Raw genomic sequence first — 19,300 nt, forward strand, 5'->3', positions numbered from 1 at the left:
TTTGAAATGAAGCACCATTTATTTCAACAACGCATCTACTCCTGACTCTTCCGTTAGAAAACACACAATTGGTTTTTAAGTGGTGTGATTTGCTTTTCAGTACAAACTTTAATAAATAAGTTAAGGTTCTCGTGGGAGGGAAGGCTAAATGGCTATTCTATAAGGGATACCTTTCGTTGAAAAAAAGATGTTGCAATGGCCACACGTATGCACATTAAAATGGCAGCAAGACCACAGTCAGGTTTTTCAGGTGGGAGGCGTATGAAAAAACAATTGTGTAACCTCTCCAGCAAGTTTCCACCAATTTCAGACAGACAAAAACGTAACCATCGGCTTTCCCCAACTGACAGCAAGAACGAAAGAAACGAAAGAATCCCCATCTACGTAGACTTTTCAATAAGGTCGAAGGATAGTTTTGCTCTACTTGAACAGGACTGTAATACCCTCTTAATTGACGAGAAATCTACCGTCGCCAAATTTAAATCCTTTCCGATAAAAATATCGCTGCTTTACATCCGACTTGTATAGCATTCTTCAAAACTGAGTATCCCGGAGTCTATGCAAGAAAGAAAGAGAGAGAGAGAGAAGAGAGAGAAAGAGAAAGAAAGAAAGAAAGGAAGGAAGGAAAGAGAGAGAGAGAGAAAGGAAAGCAAAGAAGGAAGGAAAGAAAGAGAAAGAAAGAAAGGAAGGAAAGAAAGAAAGAGAAAGAAATGAAAGGAAGGAAAAAAAGAAAGAGAGAGAAGAGAAAGAGAAAGAAAGGAAGGAAAGAAAGAGAGAAAAAAATGAAAGGAAGGAAGGAAAGAAAGAGAAAGAAAGGAAGGAAAGAAAAAGAGAGAAAGAAAGGAAAGAGAAAGGAAGGAAGGAAAGAAAGAGAGAAAGAAATGAAAGGAAGGAAAGAAAAGAAAGAAAGAAAGAGAGGAGAGAAAGAGAAAGAAAGGAAGGAAAGAAAGAGAGAGAGAGAAAGGAAAGCAAGGAAGGAAGGAAAGAAAGAGAAAGAAAGAAAGGAAGGAAAGAAAGAGAGAAAGAAATGATAGGAAGGAAGGAAAGAAAGAAATGAGAGGAAAGAAGGAAAGAAAGAAAGGAAGGAAGGAAGAAAGGAAAGAGAAAAAATGAAAGGAAGAAAGGAAAGAAAGATAAAAAGAGAGAGAAAGAAAGAAAGGAGGGAAGGAAGGAAAGAAAGAGAAAGAAAGAAAAACATTGGATGTTAGAACTATTTTATATTTTCCGTTATCTTCAAGACTGCTATCAGCAACAATTCAAGGCTGAAATTTATTTTGCTTTCAGTTAATCCAGGACAAAAAAGAATGGAGGCACTTAGTCTCCAAAAAATCTCAGAGCCGGACTAGAGGGGGTGAAAGATCATTAAAGAGAGATCCAAACTTAAACTATGGAGATGTCTTCTGAGAATCATCAACCACTGAACCGGCTTGCCTCCAGAGGTTATGGGTGCTACATTACTGGAGGCTTTTAAGAAGAGATTGGACAGCCATTTTCCCAGAATAGTACAGGGTAGTAGAAACATAGAAGATTGACGGCAGAAAAAGACCTTATGGTCCATCTAGTCTGCCCTTATACTATTTCCTGTATTTTATCTTAGGATGGATATATGTTTATCCCAGGCATGTTTAAATTCAGTTACTGTGGATTCACCAACTGTGTTTGCTGGAATTTTGTTCCAAGCATCTACTACTCAAATAATATTTTCTCACGTTGCTTCTGATCTTTCCCCCAACTAACCTCGGATTGTGCCCCTTTGTTCTTGGGTTCACTTTCCTATGAAAAACACTTCCCTCCTGAAACTTATTTAACCCTTTCACATATTTAAATGAATTTAAACATGCCTGGGTTAAACATATATCCATCCTAAGATAAAATACAGGAAATAGTATAAGGGGAGACTAGATGGACCATGAGGTCTTTTTATGCCATCAGTCTTCTACGTTATGGACTGGAGCAAGGGAGGGTAACTAGATCAACCGGACTTCAATTCCCAGAATTACTGACCCAGCATGGGTGCTTTTGAATATGCAAATTCTGAGGAGGTTGGTCGCCAACTTACCAGTTCAGCATCGTATTCAAGTCCAGTGTCGTGATGCTCCATCTCTTCATCCCGAAATTTCTTAATGATCTGGTGGGGAGGGGTATGTGTGTTATCCCACAAGCAAATCAAGTGAGAAAACAAGACGTAACTGGTTAAAAATAAAATGCCAGAAATGTCCAAAGCTTTTGGGCTATACCTTAGACCAGGGTATCTACGAGACCGCCTTCTGCCGCATGAATCCCAGCGACCGGTTAGGTCCCACAGAGTTGGCCTTCTCCGGGTCCCGTCAACAAAACAATGTCGTTTGGCGGGGCCCAGGGGAAAAGCCTTCTCTGTGGCAGCCCCGGCCCTCTGGAACCAACTCCCCCCCCCGAGATTAGAATTGCCCCCACCCTCCTTGCCTTTTGTAAGCTCCTTAAAACCCACCTCTGTCGTCAGGCATGGGGGAACTGAGATATTCTTTCCCCCTAGGCCTTTACCATTTATGCATGCTATGTTTGTTTGTAGGGATGTTTGGTTTTACAATAAGGGTTATTTAGTTGTTTTAGTATTGGATTTATATGATGTTTTTTATTACTGTTGTTAGCCGCCCCGAGTCTATGGAGAGGGGCGGCATACAAATCCAATAAATAAATGAATGAATGAATGAATGAATGAATGAATGAATGAATGAATGAAAGAAAACATATAAGGTCGGAGTAGTATATGGCTTCCAACTCCCTGTTTGCAACTCCTACATCCCTCTCTGACCCAACACTGGGACTTGTCATCAGTTCTAAACAGGCTTTCAAAATATTGAAAACTTAGACTATTTGGGGGGGACTGGCAAACTGGCAGTCTAGCTTGAGAAGTGATCAACGAGGTTTTATATCACAAATGTTTAAGAACATATTTTGCTTTCACTGAAAATCTAAGAAATTTCGTTCAATCGTGAAATGTTGGCAAATGCTAAACTTATGAAATTTGGCCCACCAGATTGCTTCTCTTTAAAAAAAAAATGTTTATTGGTTATATACATTAAAAACAGGGTACAGAAAAGTAAAGGGAATATATATAATGTACATTCTAGCAATTATAGTTTACTTATACAGCATGCGTGATTGGGGAAGGAGAGGGAAAGAAAGGGAAAAGGATTTAGAAAGAAGGGAAAGAGATACAAGAGGAGGACGAATAGAAATATAAAGCAAGGAAAGAGTAGTAGCATACCTGTAACAACTCCTTATACTTCTCGGGGTCTTCCTCTACAAGGACCCTGATCTGGTTGTTGTAATGCACAGCAATGCTTTCTTCCACGGCCACTGTGCAGGCCATGGCAGCTTTCTTCCCAAGCAAAGCTGTGCCAGCACCTAGAGATAAAACATCAAAATCACAGCTGTGATTGGGAGGATACATATCTCAGATATATGTATGTGTGTATGTACAAGGGTCGCCCAGAAAGTAATGCACCACATTTTTTTTCTCAGCCTACAGTAATGGTGTGTGAGACCTCATTTGGAGTACTGTGTTCAGTTCTGGAGACCTCACCTACAAAAAGATATTGACAAAATTGAACGGGTCCAAAGACGGGCTACAAGAATGGTGGAAGGTCTTAAGCATAAAACGTATCAGGAAAGACTTCATGGACTCAATCTGTATAGTGTGGAGGACAGAAGGAAAAGGGGGGACAGGATCGAAACATTTAAATATGTTAAAGGGTTAAATGTTCAGGAGGGAAGTGTTTTTAATAGGAAAAATCTGTATTGGCAGTTCTGTGTTAGCAAAAACTTCAGAAGAGAAGGATTTAGGGGTGGTGATTTCTGACAGTCACAAAATGGGTGAACAGTGCGGTCAGGCGGTAGGGAAAGCAAGTAGAATGCTTGGCTGCATAGCTAGAGGTATAACAAGCAGGAAGAGGGAGACAGTGATCCCGCTGTATAGAGCGCTGGTGAGACCACATTTGGAAGACTGTGTCCAGTTCTGGAGACCTCACCTACAAAAAGATATTGACAAAATTGAACGGGTCCAAAGACGGGCTACAAGAATGGTGGAAGGTCTTAAGCATAAAACGTATCAGGAAAGACTTCATGAACTCAATCTGTATAGTCTGGAGCAGTGATTTTCAACCTTTTTTGAGCCACGGCACATTTTTTACATTTACAAAACCCTGGGGCACATTGAGTGGGGTGGGGGGGGTGGCTAAAAAAAGTTTGGACAATTTTTTTCTCTCTCTCTTCCTCCATTTCGCTCTATTTCTCTCTCCCTCCCTCTTTCTCTCCCTTCTTCTTTTCTCTCTCTCTCTCTCCATCCTTTCTTTCTCTCTCTTCCTTCCTCTCTCTTTTGCTCTCTTTCTCCCTATCTCCCTCTATGTCTTTCTCTCTCCCACCTTCCCTCTCTTTCTCTCTCTCTCTTTCTTTCTTTCTCTCTCTTTCTCTTGTTCTCTTTCTCTCTCTTGTTCTCTTTCTCTCTTGCTTTCTCTCTCTTGCTTTCTCTCTCTCTCTCTCTTGCTTTCTTTCTCTCTCTCTCTTTCTCGCTCTCTTGTTTTCTTTCTCTCTCTCTTGCTTTCTTTCTTTCTCTCTCTCTCTCTCTTTCTCTCTCTTTCTTTCTCTCTCTCTTGTTTTCTTTCTCTCTCTGAGCTTCGCGGCACACCTGACCATGTCTCGCGGCACACTAGTGTGCCACGGCACACTGGTTGAAAAACACTGGTCTGGAGGACAGAAGGAAAAGGGGGGGACATGATCGAAACATTTAAATATGTTAAAGGGTTAAATAAGGTTCAGGAGGGAAGTGTTTTTAATAGGAAAGTGAACACAAGAACAAGGGGGCACAATCTGAAGTTAGTTGGGGGAAAGATCAAAGGCAACATGAGAAAATATTATTTCACTGAAAGAGTAGTAGATGCTTGAAACAAACTTCCAGCAGACGTGGTTGGTAAATCCACAGGAAATGAATTTAAACATGCCTGGGATAAACATACAGTGATCCCCCGGTTATTGCGTCCCCGACCATTGCGAACAGGGTAATTTGCGATTTTTCAACCCGGAAGTCAAAATACCATCTACGTATGCGTGCCCTTTTTTTCTATGGGCACGCATGCGTAGATGGCAACCGGGAGATCAGCTGCTGGGCGGCTTCCCTGGGTCTTCCCCCTCTTGCTGGCATCAGCGAGGAGTTTCCCCACCGCCCACGCAAACTCCTCGCTGCCGCTCGCCCGCCCTTCGCCTGCCCACGCCGTTCGCTCCCCCTCTTGCTGGCGGGAGGGCGATAAGCCCTCCCCAGCACCCGCTCGCCCGCCCTTCGCCGCTCGCCCGCCCTTCGCCCTGGCCGCTTCTTCCCAGCGGAGAAATTCCAGCCCCCACCTGGTCCCGCCCGATCCTCCTCCCTGAGGCAGCTCGCCCTCCCATGGCCGCTTCCTCCACTCTCCATCGCAAGCCCTCGCCACCGCAGCCAACGCGTGCTGCGATCTTCAAGCCCGGCTCCTTTCGGCCCAGCATCCCGGGCCAAGCAGCTGCCTTCCGTGACTGAGCCTGGCTGGCCCGGAAGATCGTAGCGCGCGTTGGCTGCAGCGGCGAGCGAAGCCAAGCCGGCAGCAATGTCGCCGCCGCTGCAGCCAACGCGCGCTACGATCTTCCGGGCCAGCCAGGCTCAGTGACGGAAGGCAGCCGCTTGGCCCGGGATGCTGGGCCGAGAGGAGCCGGGCTTGATCCGCTGAGCCTGGCTGGCCCGGAAGATCGTAGCGCGCGTTGGCTGCAGCGGCGAGCGAAGCCAAGCCGGCAGCAATGTCGCCGCCGCTGCAGCCAACGCGCGCTACGATCTTCCGGGCCAGCCAGGCTCAGCGGATCAAGCCCGGCTCCTCTCGGCCCAGCATCCCGGGCCAAGTGGCTGCCTTCCGTCACTGAGCCTGGCTGGCCCGGAAGATCGTAGCGCGCGTTGGCTGCAGCGGCGGCGACATTGCTGCCGGCTTGGCTTCGCTCGCTCACCGCTGAGGAGCCGAAGATTGGGGGGCGGCGCGGCTCTTTTAAAACATCGCCGCCGACATGGGGGGCTTGCTAGCACCTCCCCAAACCCGGGTTGGGGGTTCGGGGGGGGTGCTAGCGAGCCCCCCATGTCGGCGGCGATGTTTTAAAAGAGCCGCCCCGCCCCCCAATCTTCGGCTCCTCGCTAGCGCTGCGGAAGTTTAAAACACCATCTGCACATGCGCAGATGGTGTTTTTACTTCCGCAGCGCTACTTCGCGAAAACCCGCTCGTTGCGGGGGGTCCTGGAACGGAACCCTCGCAACGAGCGGGGGATCACTGTATATCCATTGTAAGATAAAATACAGGAAATAGTATAAGGGCAGACTAGATGGACCATGAGGTCTTTTTCTGCCGTCAGTCTTCTATGTTTCTATGGTATGAATGCAAAAGTTTAGATAGACATTATTTGAATTGTCAGGAGTGCATGTGTAAATTTTGCATTTCTTCAGGCAGATAGCGTAGCTGCAGCAGCGTTTTGAAATGCCATCTGTAAGTGATCTTCGTTACAAGCAGCATGTCGTCATTGAGTTTCTCACTGCAGAGAAAGAAACTCTTGGGAATATTCACAAATATTTGTGTGCAGTTTATGGAGAATCTGCAGTTGACAGAAGTACGGTTAGTCGCTGGGCACAGAGGGTGAGGCCATTAGGAAGAACAGAACAGAAGAGCAGAGGGGGAGGCCATTAGAACAAGGAGTGGTACCGACAGGGCATAAATGCCCTTGTGTCTCGCTGGAGGAAGGCCATAGAACGGGACATAGATTACGTGGAAAAACAGGGAGTGTAGAAGAAACATCCTTCTTTCTTGTGTGTAAGTTTCATTGTGTTCAATAAATAATTGTTGAAGAAAAAAATGTGGTGCGTTACTTTCTGGGCGACCATTGTGTATATATTTGTATGTAACATCTTTTTGCCGATAATGAAAAGGAACGGATATTAGTATAGATCTATTTCAAGCTATTTTGCTCTCATCAGTTAGTCATACCCTTACCAGGATTTGAACCTGGGAAGTCGACAGAAAAACACACACACACACACACACACATATATATTAGGAAAAGAAAAAAAACACCTGGTGCTCACCTAACATATAACCTGCAACGTCCCACAGAGGTAACAACATGGTTGGACGGACTCTGTACAAAACCACCAAGTCCTTCATTTGTTTCAAATGGTCCTTTTCTTGTTCCCACATTTGCTGGATTAAAACAAAAACAGAAAGATATTGTAATTTTCAGAGTATAAGACACACCTACCTACCACATATTCATCTAGCTAGTCCTTGGTGTTGTGAGTATTCCTTGCCAGCCTCAGGAAGTATCAGACTCTGAGGATGAGGAAACAGAGGTTTTGGCTTATCCTGGTTTACTTACTTATTTATTTATTTAATTAGATTTGTATGCCGCCCCTCTCCGTAGACTTGGGGAGGCTAACAGCAATAAAAAACAATATAAACAAATCTAATATTAAAAGTAGTTTAAAACCCCCAATTTAAGTAACCAATCATAGATACAAACATACCATGCATAAATTTTGTAAGCCTAGGGGGAAGGGAATATCTCAATTCCCCCATGCCTGACGACAGAGGTGGGTATTAAGGAGCTTGCGAAAGGCAAGGATGGTGGGGGCAACTCTGATATCTGGGGGGAGCTGGTTCCAGAGGGTCGGTGCCACCACAGAGAAGGCTCTTCCCCTGGGTCCCGCCAGACGACATTGTTTAGTTGATGGGACCTGGAGAAGGCCAACTTTGTGGGACCTAACCGGTCGCTGGGATTCGTGCGGCAGAAGACGGTCCTGGAGATATTCTGGCCCGATGCCATCAAGGGCTTTATAGGTCATAACCAACACTTTGAATTGTGACCGGAAACCGATCGGCAACCAATGCAGACTGTGGAGTGTTGGTGTAACATGGGCATATTTAGGAAAGCCCATGATAGCTCTCGCAGCTGCATTCTGCACGATCTGAAGTTTCCGAACACTCTTCAAAGGAAGCCCCATGTAGAGAGCGTTACAGTAGTCGAGCCTCGAGGTGATGAGGGCATGAGTGACTGTGAGCAGTGAGTCCCGGTCCAAATAGGGCCGCAACTGGTGCACCAGGCGGACCTGGGTAAACGCCCCCCTCGTCACAGCCGAAAGATGTTTCTCTAATGTGAGCTGTGGATTGAGGTTTAAGAAGGTTATCAGAAGGCAGTGGGGACGAGAGCGTAGGAGACAGTAATTTAGAAGTTAGCATGGAATGTGGTTCATTTTCAGATAATGGGCGAATATCTAACAGTCCATGGGTAAATCCTAGGTCCTAGGAGATTCGCAAAACAAAGAGAAGTTCTTGGGAAAAAGTTTTGAATCTGCACTTGTTTAGAATTGCGTAAATAGGTAATACTAGGTAAGAACTGCTTTTGGGCAATCTGCGTGATTGAAATATGGCATGATTCATAGCCCCGGAAAAAGTAAGCTTTTGATAAACCATGACGTGCTAATTTAGATTAACAGGAACAGCGAGTAGAGCCTTTATAGTACTGATAAACTCTTACGCCTTAAGAGAGATTTATAGCCTTGCTTCTCCAGTTTTTGAGCTTGGAATCTGTATTTGCATTGTAAAGTATTCACTGTGCATGATCTCACAACCCTGCCTGAATTTGTTACCATTTATATTCTGTGTAAGAGAGAATGAAGGATTTATTTGTTTGAAGATCAAAGCCTTGGGAAAAGATTTGTGGATTTGCCTTATTTGGACCAGAACACTTGGTCTGGTCAGCTTCAGCCAGTGTTCCCTCTAATTTTTTTGGGGGGGTGGGCAGAAAAGTATAGTGTCTGAGCGGCAGTCCCTTCGGGACTGGGCGGCACAGAAATAATAAATAAATAAATAAACAAACAAACAAACAAATAAAAAACCCACCCTGTTTTGCCTCAGAGAATTTCAAAATAAAATACTGTACTGTGTGTCTATAACAGTGAGCTCATAATAGGGCAACTCTATCAATATCAAAATGCCACTTAAATAATTGAGCTAGTTTCAAACTAGATTTTGATTTTCTTGCTCTCTTCCTTACTCCCATTCTTTTTTTCTCTTTTCCTTCCTCTCTTTTTTCTATCTGTTTCTCTCTCTTCCTCTCTCTCTCCTTCCCTCTCACTCTTTCCCTCTCGGCTTCTGGGCAGGTTTGGAAAACTCTGAGTTGATGATGATTTTTAAGTGAGCGATTGCTCACTGCTCAGCTTAGAGGGAACTATGGCTTCAGCACATTATTTTATCCCCTGGTTAGGGCTGCAGAAAAAAAACCTTTTTCAGAAGGAGTAGGAATGAAAACAAGCCTGTAAAGATTTTGGCTTGGTAAAAAAAACCCTTCTTTGGAGGGAGTAGGAAGCCGGGACCATATTTACTGGCGTTGTTAAGCAAAACCACTGCAGTTATTAAGGGAACCACTTGGCTTTTAAGAGGATCCAGTTTTTCCCATTGATTCTTTTGTCAGAAAGGTGGGAAGGTCTCCAATTGTGATCAGGTGACTGCAGAATGCTGCAAAACATTTGAATTGTATGAAAGTGTCATAAACAATCATAAATGCCAGGACAGTATGTAAATAGCTTCCGCCTCCCGCACAGGCCCTTGTAACTTTGAACGGTCATTGAACAAACAGCTCTAAGTCAAAGACGACCTTTGTTATGGTTTCAAAGAACATGGGATTCCAGCCAACAATGATTTACTCCACAAATCATTGCGGCTAATTTAGCTGTATAAAGCAGGAGTGTCAAACTCACAGCCTGCAGGCCGATGCGCCACACCCTGTCCACGCCCACACCCGATTTATGTGCCGATATGTCACATGATCAGATCTGAGTCTGAGGAATAGGGCGGCATAGAAATCTAATAAATAGAGAAATGAATAGAAATAGACATGACCATGTGACGACTTGAGTTTGACCCCCTTGGTGTAAAGTACCGTATTTTTGGAGTATAAGACACACCCGTTTCCCCCCTTAAAAGAGGCTGAACATTTCGGTGCGTCTTATACTCTGAATGTAGCTTTTTTTGAAGCTAACGATCTTCTCCGCTTGCAGGATTTTTTTCATTGCTACTACATGTTGTGTTTAGCTCCGGCCCAGCTCCTGCCCCAAGGATGTGGATGTGGGGGAGACATCCACATGCCGCAGGCCTGTTTTGTCCCCGGTGGAATGTGCTGATGAAGGCTCCTCTGACCAAGAAGACATGAGTGACAGGGAGGAGGAGAGTGGGGCAGACAGCTCAGAAGGAGATCAATTATCTAGCTCCTCCTTGGATTCAGAACAAGAGTTAATGATACAGCCACGCATGCGGAGAGCGATGCATAGGCAGCAACAACTGAGAGATGATTATCAAAGAAAATGAGGCCACCTGTGGTTGGGTGGGCCTGTGGTCATTAGTGAGGCTGATATAAATAGCAGTGTGTGGGTTTGGCCATTGTGGAGGATTATCTGATCGTTGTGTTTCGTGACTGCTTTACTGACTTTGACCTTTTGTGTGCTGATTTCCCCCCGCTTTGAAACTAAACCAGAGCAAAGTGTGTTTCACTTTGTGAAAGAAGAAGGACTGTGAATTGCCTCACAGCTGCAAGCTAAGTATCTCAGAACTGATAAGGGACTTGTACAAATTACCAGTTTGTTTGGAGACGAGTGCTCTTTGCTATACAAAAAAGTGCTTAGTTTATTTGAATTTTCGTTATAAAGAACATTGTTTTGAATTTTCAAATGTGTGTGTGTCTGACATTTGTACCTTTGAATTTTCGGGAGGATTCTACCAGAGAGCCCGACAGAACACTACAAAGAAGGTTTTTTCCCAGCCCTAAATCTTTGCAGGCTTGTTTTCATTGCTACTCCCCCCAAAAAAGTTCCCCCCCAACCCTAACCAGGGGATAAAATAATGTGCTGAAGCTGCCCAGATGGGTGAATACCTAGTAGGTAGATTTTTTCTCCTCTATTTTCCCCCTCCAAAACTAAGATGCATCTTATACTCAGGTGCATCTTATACTCCAAAAATACCATAAGTGTAAAAAAATTATTTTGACTACCAGTTGAACTTACAAGTACAGTGATACCTCGTCTTACAAACGCCTCATCATACAAACTTTTCGAGATACAAACCCGGGGTTTAAGATTTTTTTGCCTCTTCTTCCAAACTATTTTCACCTTACAAACCCAAGCCGCCGCCACTGGGATGCCCCACCTCCGGACTTGTTGCCAGCGAAGCGCCCGTTTTTGCACTGCTGGGATTCCCCTGAGGCTCCCCTCCATGGGAAACCCCACCTCCGGACTTCTGTGTTTTTGCAATGCTGCAGGGGAATCCCAGCAGTGCAAAAACGGGTGCTTCGCTGGCAACGGAAGTCCGGAGGTGGGGTTTCCCAGCGAGGGGAGCCTCAGCGAAATCGCAGCATTACAAAAACACAGAAGTCCGGAGGGGGGGTTTCAAGGACTTCCGTGTTTTTGCAATGCTGCAATTTCGCTGAGGCTCCCCTCGCTGGGAAACCCCACCTCCGGACTTCCGTTGCCAGCAAAGCACCCGTTTTTGCGCTGCTGGGATTCCCCTGCAGTATCACAAAAACACGGAAGTCGGGAGGTGGGGTTTCCCATGGAGGGGAACCCCAGCAGTACAAAAACGGGCGATTCGGCTGGCAAAAGGGGTGAGTTTTGGGCTTGCACGCATTAATCCAGTATATTCTATGGGAAACATTGTTTTGTCTTACAAACTTTTCACCTTACAAACCTCGTCCCGGAACCAATTAAGTTCATAAGATGAGGTATCCCTGTATAGAAAAAGTATCAGAAGAAGGACAATGAAACCAGTGGGGTAAAAATACTTACACGAATGACTGGTCCTACTGAACTTCTGCCTAAGACGGCCATCTGACCTGCGTAAATGCGATTCGCCCCGTATTCGCCTGCATGATCCACTCTGATTATTCGATCAATAACCGGCTTGTTGATATCACCCAGATTTATTCCGCTACTACAAAGTCTGTAAGGGGAGCATAGGAATTGCAAGCCCCATCTTCCTTTTGCACCTGTCAAGCAGACAATCATTGGTTTACTATCAAAACAGAGTGCAGGGTTCCTTTGAACTTTTTCAGACCTTTCTAAGCATGTAACTAATCCATTAGTTCAGCTTATGATTTTCAAATAAGGCCTAAGTGGAGCAATATTATCAAGACAATGCCTACAGTTAAAATCACAATGCACATAAAAAAGAGAGTTCAGCTTTCATTGAATACTAGGGGCTGCCACCTTGACTTTGTGTCGACTTCCACACAAACCACAAAACACCCACAAAAAAAATCCAAATCCAAATTAGATTTACAAATCTAATAAATTATTATTAGTATTAATAATAATAATAATAATAATAATTATTATTATTATTATTAAAACACTCACAAAAAAATTCCACACTTAGGGTTTCAGCATCCAAACACTCTGTGAGTCCTACTTAATGTTGTGGTTAGCTCTGGCCTAGCTCCTGCCCCAAGGACTGTGGATGTGGGGGAGTCATCCACATGCTGCAGGCCTGTTTTGCCCCCGGTGGAATCTGATGATGAAGGCTCCTCTGACCATGAAGACATGAGTGACAGGGAGGAGGAGAGTGGGGCAGACAGCTCAGAAGGAGATCAATTCTCTAGCTCCTCCTTGGATTCAGAACAAGAGTTAATGATACAGCCATGCATGAGGAGAGCGATGCATAGGCAGCAACAACTGAGAGATTATTATCAAAGAAAATGAGGTCACCTGTGGTTGGGTGGGGCTGTGGTAATTAGTGAGGCTGCTATAAATAGAAGCCTGTGGGTTTGGCCATTGTGGAGGATTATCTGATCATTGTGTTTCCTGACTGCTTTACTGACTTTGACCTTTTGTGTGCTGATTTTCCCCCGCTTTGAAACTAAACCAGGGCAAAGTGTGTTTCACTTTGTGAAAGAAGAAGGACTGTGAATTGCCTCACAGCTGCAAGCTAAGTATCACAGAACTGATAAGGGACTTGTACAAATTACCAGTTTGTTTGGAGACAAGTGCTCTTTGCTATACCAAAAGAGGGCTTAGGTTAAGGGAATTTTCATTATAAAGAACATTGTTTTGAATTTTCAAACCTGTGTGTGTCTGAAATTGTATCTGTGCATTTTTGGGAGGATTCTACCAGAGAGCTCGACAGAACACTTAACAGGGTTGTTGTAAGCAGAAAATTAGAAGAGGTGGGACATTGATTAAGTCACTGATTTATTCAATTTGTAGCTAAATTTGTAGCTTTAGCTAAGTAGCTAAACACAGCAACCCAATAAAACACAACTTTAAAAGCAATAGGTAAACGCATAAAACCACCACAACCACTTAAAAAAAAATAAAAGGTAGGGCCTATCCTAAAAGTAGTAATATTACTGCTAGAAGGAGGAGGAATAGTAATACTGTAGTAGCAATAGGAGAGTGTGTGCTGGGTGAGCTCAATACTGGCACTTCTTTAGACACCTGCTGAGCCTCCCATCCAAGCCACCTTCTCCAGCGGGCTGAACCAGTCTCTTTTCAAGATGTCTGCCTGCCGGGCATTCTGCGAATCGTAGTCAAAAAGCGCCCGATAGGGCAGTTAATCCAGGGAGGGCAAAGGAGGCATCCGAGGGAATTTTTTAAGGGTAGGGTTGGGAGAATCACGTGGGAATCCCGAGAGAAGAGGGAGCTATCCCGCACTAACGCTCTACCTTCCCGGCGGGCGCCGAGCGGGTACTACTCACGGATCAGCAGAAGGCCCGCCGCGGCCTTCGCCATGCTGCCTGGCGTGGATTGATGACGTCACGAGGCTACTGCGGCCACAGCCCTGTTGACGTAAAGCGTCCTTAATCCATAAGTAACGCCTCGAGACAGTTGTGAAAAGCTTCGTTCGACTCTCCACAACAGAATCATGCCGCTCTATCTTATATCTCTATGTCTTCATTGGAGACCGCCCCCTGTGTACAGGATTCTTTCTCCGATTGGGGAAAACCGCCGTCAATTCGGCAAAAGGCACTTCCTGCAGCGGTTGTCACGGAAACCACAGAACGCGATCCAGGCGCTGGGTCGTGTGGAATCGTGCATCGTTTGGGCTCCGGGCCGGATCGATGGCGGCGGGGCTACTGAGCGGCTTGGGGTCGGAGCGAAGACTGGCCCTCTCGGTGGCTCATCGGCTGTAAGGGCTGGACCGGGCTGGTCGGGGGGAAAGGAGAATTCCCTGGGGCGCAGGGCAGGTGTATGCGGGTTCCTGAGCATGTGCAGAGTGCTTTCCGTTCTATCCTCTGGGTGGATGGGTGGGTTGATATCCTGTTTTTTTTTCTTTGTTCCCATCCTGGTTTTTGGGTTGTTTTTTTTGCCATTTCCCCCTTTTAAATAAGTCTTAACTTTGAATTTATAAATACTGTAGAGTAAATAATTTCATATTTGATCATTGAGAATATAATGGGGGTTGGACTAGATGACCTACAAGATCCCTTCCCACTTTAACAATCTGTAATGCGTAATTTTGTGATGTGCTTTTTAAGATTGATGCCACACAATAGATACTGTAGATGGGTAGATGATAGATGGATAGATAATAAGTGGATGGGTAGGTAAATAGGTAGACAGACAGACAGAGGGATGGATGATGGACAGATGGAGAAATGGATAAACAGATGATGGATAGCTAGATAAATGGAGGGACGGATTGATGATAGACAGATGGATGATAGATGGACAGATAGACGGACAGACAGACAGACAGATAGATAGATGGATGGATAATGGATAGATGCATGATATTTGGATGATAGATAGATGCACAGGTGGATAGATGGACAGATAGACAAATCACTCTGGTTGCTGATAATTGGGTGGCATATACATTTAATAAATAAAGGCAGATGAAATTAAGCCTGTGTCCTTTTTTGCTTGCAAATTGATGCAGACATGCTGCAATCACAACAAGGTTTGGGCACCAGTCTGAGTAGACAGTTTCCGGATATGAGATTTTGATCATTTGGCACTGGGCAGCGGCCAGAATGATCTATTGAAAAACATGCTTTTCTTCCCTTAGAAAGTATTACATTGAGGTGCAGAGAAAGGAAAACTCCTTCCAGTCGTCAGGCCTCACCTGTTATGAGGCTGAAAACGTCTGTTTGGTAAGCTTTCGTATTCACCTTGTAGCTGAATCTCAAATTCCAAATATGGGTGTATTTCCTGCAGGTATATCTGCCCAGACTGCAATTGATTTTTTTTTAAAAAGAAACAAATTTGGTTATTGTTTTTGGTGACTTTATTGTTTTTAAATACTGTTCTTAAGTGTCAATACTTCTTTGGCTTAAAAGCAGTATTTTAACAGGGAAAGTTAAAAACTGTCCAGGATAGGGGCCAGATGTAGAGTTTTTTGGTGATATAGTGAGGGAAGGGCCTGCCTCTTACTTAAATGCTAACACTCTTAATGACTAACTTTTGAAATAAACAATATTCATGTACAGTACTGTATTTTTTTAAAATAATATAGTTATAGATAATCCTCAACTTACAACCATTCATTTAGTTACAGGGACACTGAAAATAAGGGTATACATGCATCCACTCCTTCCACTTACGACCCCTGTAGCATCCCCCACAGTCTAGGTAGGTAGATACCATAGATCAGTAATGGCTAGTGCGCACATACACACCGTTTTGGCCCACAAACCAAAAAAGGTTCGCCACCACTGCCATAGATGATAGATAAATAGATAGATAGAAATAGGTGAAGATGATGATAGATAGATAGATAGATAGATAGATAGATAGATAGATAAATGATAGATAGATAGATTAGATAGGTAGATTAGATTAGGATAGATAGATAGATAGATAGATAGATAGATAGATAGATAGATAGATAGATAGACTAGTGACCTAGGCTTCACTAAATCAGGAAATAGACACCTTGTCCCGAAAATCCCCTTTTAATTTCACTAATGTGAATTCCTAGTAATCACATATAGAAAAGTCCTGGCAGTAAGCCTTTCAAGGGTGAATTGCAACAACAGACCTTATCAGTCCTTGGATGGTTGCCAGGCTGATACTGCCAGGTGCAATGCTGTACAATGAAATACTTGGCAAGGAGTCTCTGCGAGGCAGGGACTCAGATAAGCAAATCTTTACATTGATAAACAAACTAATTGTCTCATGCAAACACCATTCCCCCTTTGCTCCTATTTATTTCCGATGGAAGGGACCATTTATCTCCAACTCCGAAGGTAGTTCTGTCGGACAGCCCTGGCCCTGTCTCTGCCTTAGAAGCAGAGCATTCATCGGAGCCTTCCTGAGAGTCCAGGATTGGCCCACGTTCCTCCCCAACCTCCTCATTATCTGAGGCTGCCGCCAGGTCTGGCAGACCACAACAAATAGATGATAGAGAGAACAAGAGAGATGAATAGAATAGAATACAATAGAATACAATAGAATTCTTTATTGGTCAAGTGTGATTGGACACACAAGGAATTTGTCTTGGTGCATATGCTCTCAGTGTATATAAAAGAAAAGATACATTTGTCAAGAATCATGAGATACAACACTTAATGAGTATAGGGGACAAATAAGCAATGAAGAAGCAATCAATATTAATAAAAATCTTAGGATACAAGCAACAAATTACAGTCATACAGTCATTATTTGACCCCTGTGACAATCATTAAGTGTCGTACCACATGATTCTTGACAAATGTATATTTTATTTTATGTATTGGATTTTAAACAAAATTGTTGTAGCACTAGGAAGTTTAAAGGAAACCTCTATTTGTCAATAGTTATTTAGCAAACTACGGTAGATATACTATATTCTTGAGTTTAAAGTAAAAATATAATCTAAAAATATGAAAAAAGTAACTCCAAATAGACTTATGGCAAGAATTCCTAGTTTATTACACTAAGTAGGGGGGTTGTGTAGAATATTAATTCATTAACCAATACTTTTTCTATTAGTTTTTTTAATTGTTATATTTAGTATATTTCTCATTAACATTTCATCCTGATTAGGCAAATATTCTGAGCTACCTTCCTCAACCTGATGCTTTCCCATAGTGTGATTAGAAGAGTTGTGGACTATGAAAAGCTATTCTTACAGCATATTTAAACCTGCATTTCTTGCTTTTAATAATGGGGGTTTTAGTGTTTTTTAAAGTATTAGATTTGTTCTTACATTGTCTTTGTTATTGTTGTGAGCCGCCCCGAGTCTATGGAGAGGGGCGGCATACAAATCTAATAAATAATAATAATAATAATAATAATAATAATAATAACAACAACAACAACAACAACAACAATAATAATAATAATGTACGCTGAGAGCATATGCACCAAGACAAATTCCTTCTGTGTCCAATCACACTTGGCCAATAAAATTCTATTCTATTGTATTCTATTAGTGGGAGGAAATGGGCGATAGGAATGATGAGAAAAAACTAGAAGTAATAGTAGTGCAGACTTAGTAGATAGTTTGACAAATAAATATTTGTCTGTATATTCTTTAATACATTCGTTTTGTTTTTAATTTTCTTGCAGCATCCTGCTTACCTGACTGAGCAGAGGAAAAAGGAACATGACTTTGGCAACGTTAAGCTGGAAGCATTCCTCCGGGCCTATGTTGGCAATGTTGAGGAATGTAACAGGAAAATCCAGGGAAACCTGGCCAAGCAAAAGGAGGTGGAGAAGCTTATTAAAAAGATGGCCCGAGTAATACTCAGATTCATCATTTTATATATTTCATGTAAGGGGAAAAATACAGGGACTATGTTTTGCTCCAGTTCATATTCGTTAGACCAGCGTCTCTCAACCTCAGCAACTTTAAGATGCGTGGACTGCAACTCCTAGAATTCCCCAGGCATCTGGCTGGCTGAGGAATTCTGGGAGTTGAAGTCCACATATGCTGGCTAGGGAATTCTGGGAGTTGAAATACCTGTATTTTAAATGTCTATGGAGATTCTCAGTCATGCAGGTCATGGTTGTCTCAAAGGTGCTTTGAAAAAAAGAGATTTTTATTGAAAATATTTTTTAAAAAAATTGACATACACAAAGACAAAACCACATACAGCCAAAAACAATGAAAAGAAAAAAAAGAAAGAGAAAAAGAAAGAATGGCGCCAACATTTTTTTTAAAAATTGAATTTATATGCCGTTCCTCTCCGAAAACTCGGGGCGGCTAACAGCAATCATAGACAGTATACAATAATAATCCAATACTAAAAGCAGATTAAAGCCCCTTAATATACAAAACCAAATACACATACAAACATACCATGTATACCATTGTAACGGCCTAGGGGGAGAAGAGATCTTAATTCCCCCATGCCTGACGACAGAGGTGGGTTTTAAGTAGCTTACGAAAGGCAAGGAGGGTGGGGGCAATTCTAATCTCTGGGGGGAGTTGGTTCCAGAGGGCCGGGGACGCCACAGAGAAGGCTCTTCCCCTGGGTCCCGCCAAGTGACATTGTTTAGTTGACGGGACCCAGAGAAGACCCACTCTGTGGGACCTAACTGGTCGCTGGGATTCGTTCGTTTTTTATTGTCCTTCCTTCTCTAGTATCTTAGTATGATCCTTAATTATTTTTAAAATAGGAGATAATTAAATAGTATGTTTTTATCCATAAACGCTTTAATCATTTTAATCATTATACATTTGCATCTATGACATCTTACAACTCTACATGTTGAAACCTCTATATGTTAAAAACGAAACAGCACGTTTCTATAATTCTGTTCAACAACAGTCATTGTCAATCTTATGAAGTTATATATAACTTCATAAGATTGACAATGACTATTGATGAATGAATGTTACGTATATCATTTTCTTTTTGTACGTCAAAGCTTTAACAAATCTCATTCAACTGAATAATAATAGCAATTATCAATTCTATTCCTCTTTCCATTTCTTATCACACACTCTTTTCACTAAAACATTACCAATATCTACAAATGACCATTTTGATTACCTCTATACTACTTGTCTTAGTTTATTTTAAGGTGCTTTTTTCAATAACTTTCTGGTTTTTCTTTGAAGACTTCGCTTTTCATCCAAGAGTTGAAGAACCTTTTTGGGTGAGAAACAAAACATCTTCAAAGGTAAACCAGGAAGTCCAGTTGCATCTTGGGGGGGAAAAAACACCTTTGAGTCCCTGCATTTTGAAATTGCTGAGGTTGGGAAACATTAGATTATAACACCAAACCAGTTGATGGCACTTCCGTTATCTGTTTTTAGTTCAACTTCCTTTCCGATGAAAGAGGGCCAGCTTAAGA

At 42.9% G+C, this 19,300-nt stretch overlaps 2 protein-coding genes across 4 annotated transcripts in view; one reads left to right on the forward strand and one right to left on the reverse strand.

The window, feature by feature from the left end:
* Positions 1-13,951, reverse strand: COQ7 (coenzyme Q7, hydroxylase). 2 transcript variants are annotated; one of them, XM_070761163.1, is made up of 6 exons: positions 13,771-13,951; positions 11,864-12,063; positions 7,118-7,232; positions 3,248-3,387; positions 2,060-2,128; positions 1-556 (listed from the first exon to the last, which is right to left on the reverse strand). In XM_070761163.1, exons 1-6 carry the CDS (start codon positions 13,802-13,804, stop codon positions 479-481), a joined length of 636 nt encoding a protein of 211 aa, XP_070617264.1. In that variant the 5' UTR covers positions 13,805-13,951; the 3' UTR covers positions 1-478. The 2 variants fall into 2 exon arrangements, with proteins under 2 accessions (XP_070617264.1, XP_070617265.1); XM_070761164.1 differs by having other exon boundaries at positions 13,511-13,802.
* The window catches only part of LOC139172242 (uncharacterized), a 19,629-nt gene continuing 14,272 nt past the window's right edge, over positions 13,944-19,300 (forward strand). Inside the window, exons 1-3 of one of the 2 annotated variants that reach the window (XM_070761160.1) lie at positions 13,944-14,201; positions 15,084-15,168; positions 17,567-17,737. In XM_070761160.1, the coding sequence (XP_070617261.1) occupies positions 14,134-14,201; positions 15,084-15,168; positions 17,567-17,737 (324 nt within the window). In that variant the 5' untranslated portion in view covers positions 13,944-14,133. The remainder of the gene's footprint in view (positions 14,202-15,083; positions 15,169-17,566; positions 17,738-19,300) is intronic. The other variant, XM_070761159.1, reaches the window with a different exon arrangement.

The sequence above is a fragment of the Erythrolamprus reginae genome, chromosome 9 (genome assembly GCF_031021105.1).
Source record: "Erythrolamprus reginae isolate rEryReg1 chromosome 9, rEryReg1.hap1, whole genome shotgun sequence".
NCBI lineage: Eukaryota > Metazoa > Chordata > Lepidosauria > Squamata > Dipsadidae > Erythrolamprus > Erythrolamprus reginae.

Bases quoted from the DNA above. Each gene is read 5' to 3' on its own strand.
- COQ7 (XM_070761163.1), bottom strand. From the start codon at position 13,804: ATGGCGAAGGCCGCGGCGGGCCTTCTGCTGATCC. The intron at 12,064-13,770 runs GTGAGTAGTACC...TCTGCTTGACAG, and splicing joins GGCGGGCCTTCTGCTGATCC to GTGCAAAAGGAAGATGGGGC. The intron at 557-2,059 runs GTAAGTTGGCGA...TTTCTTGCATAG, and splicing joins TTGAATACGATGCTGAACTG to ACTCCGGGATACTCAGTTTT.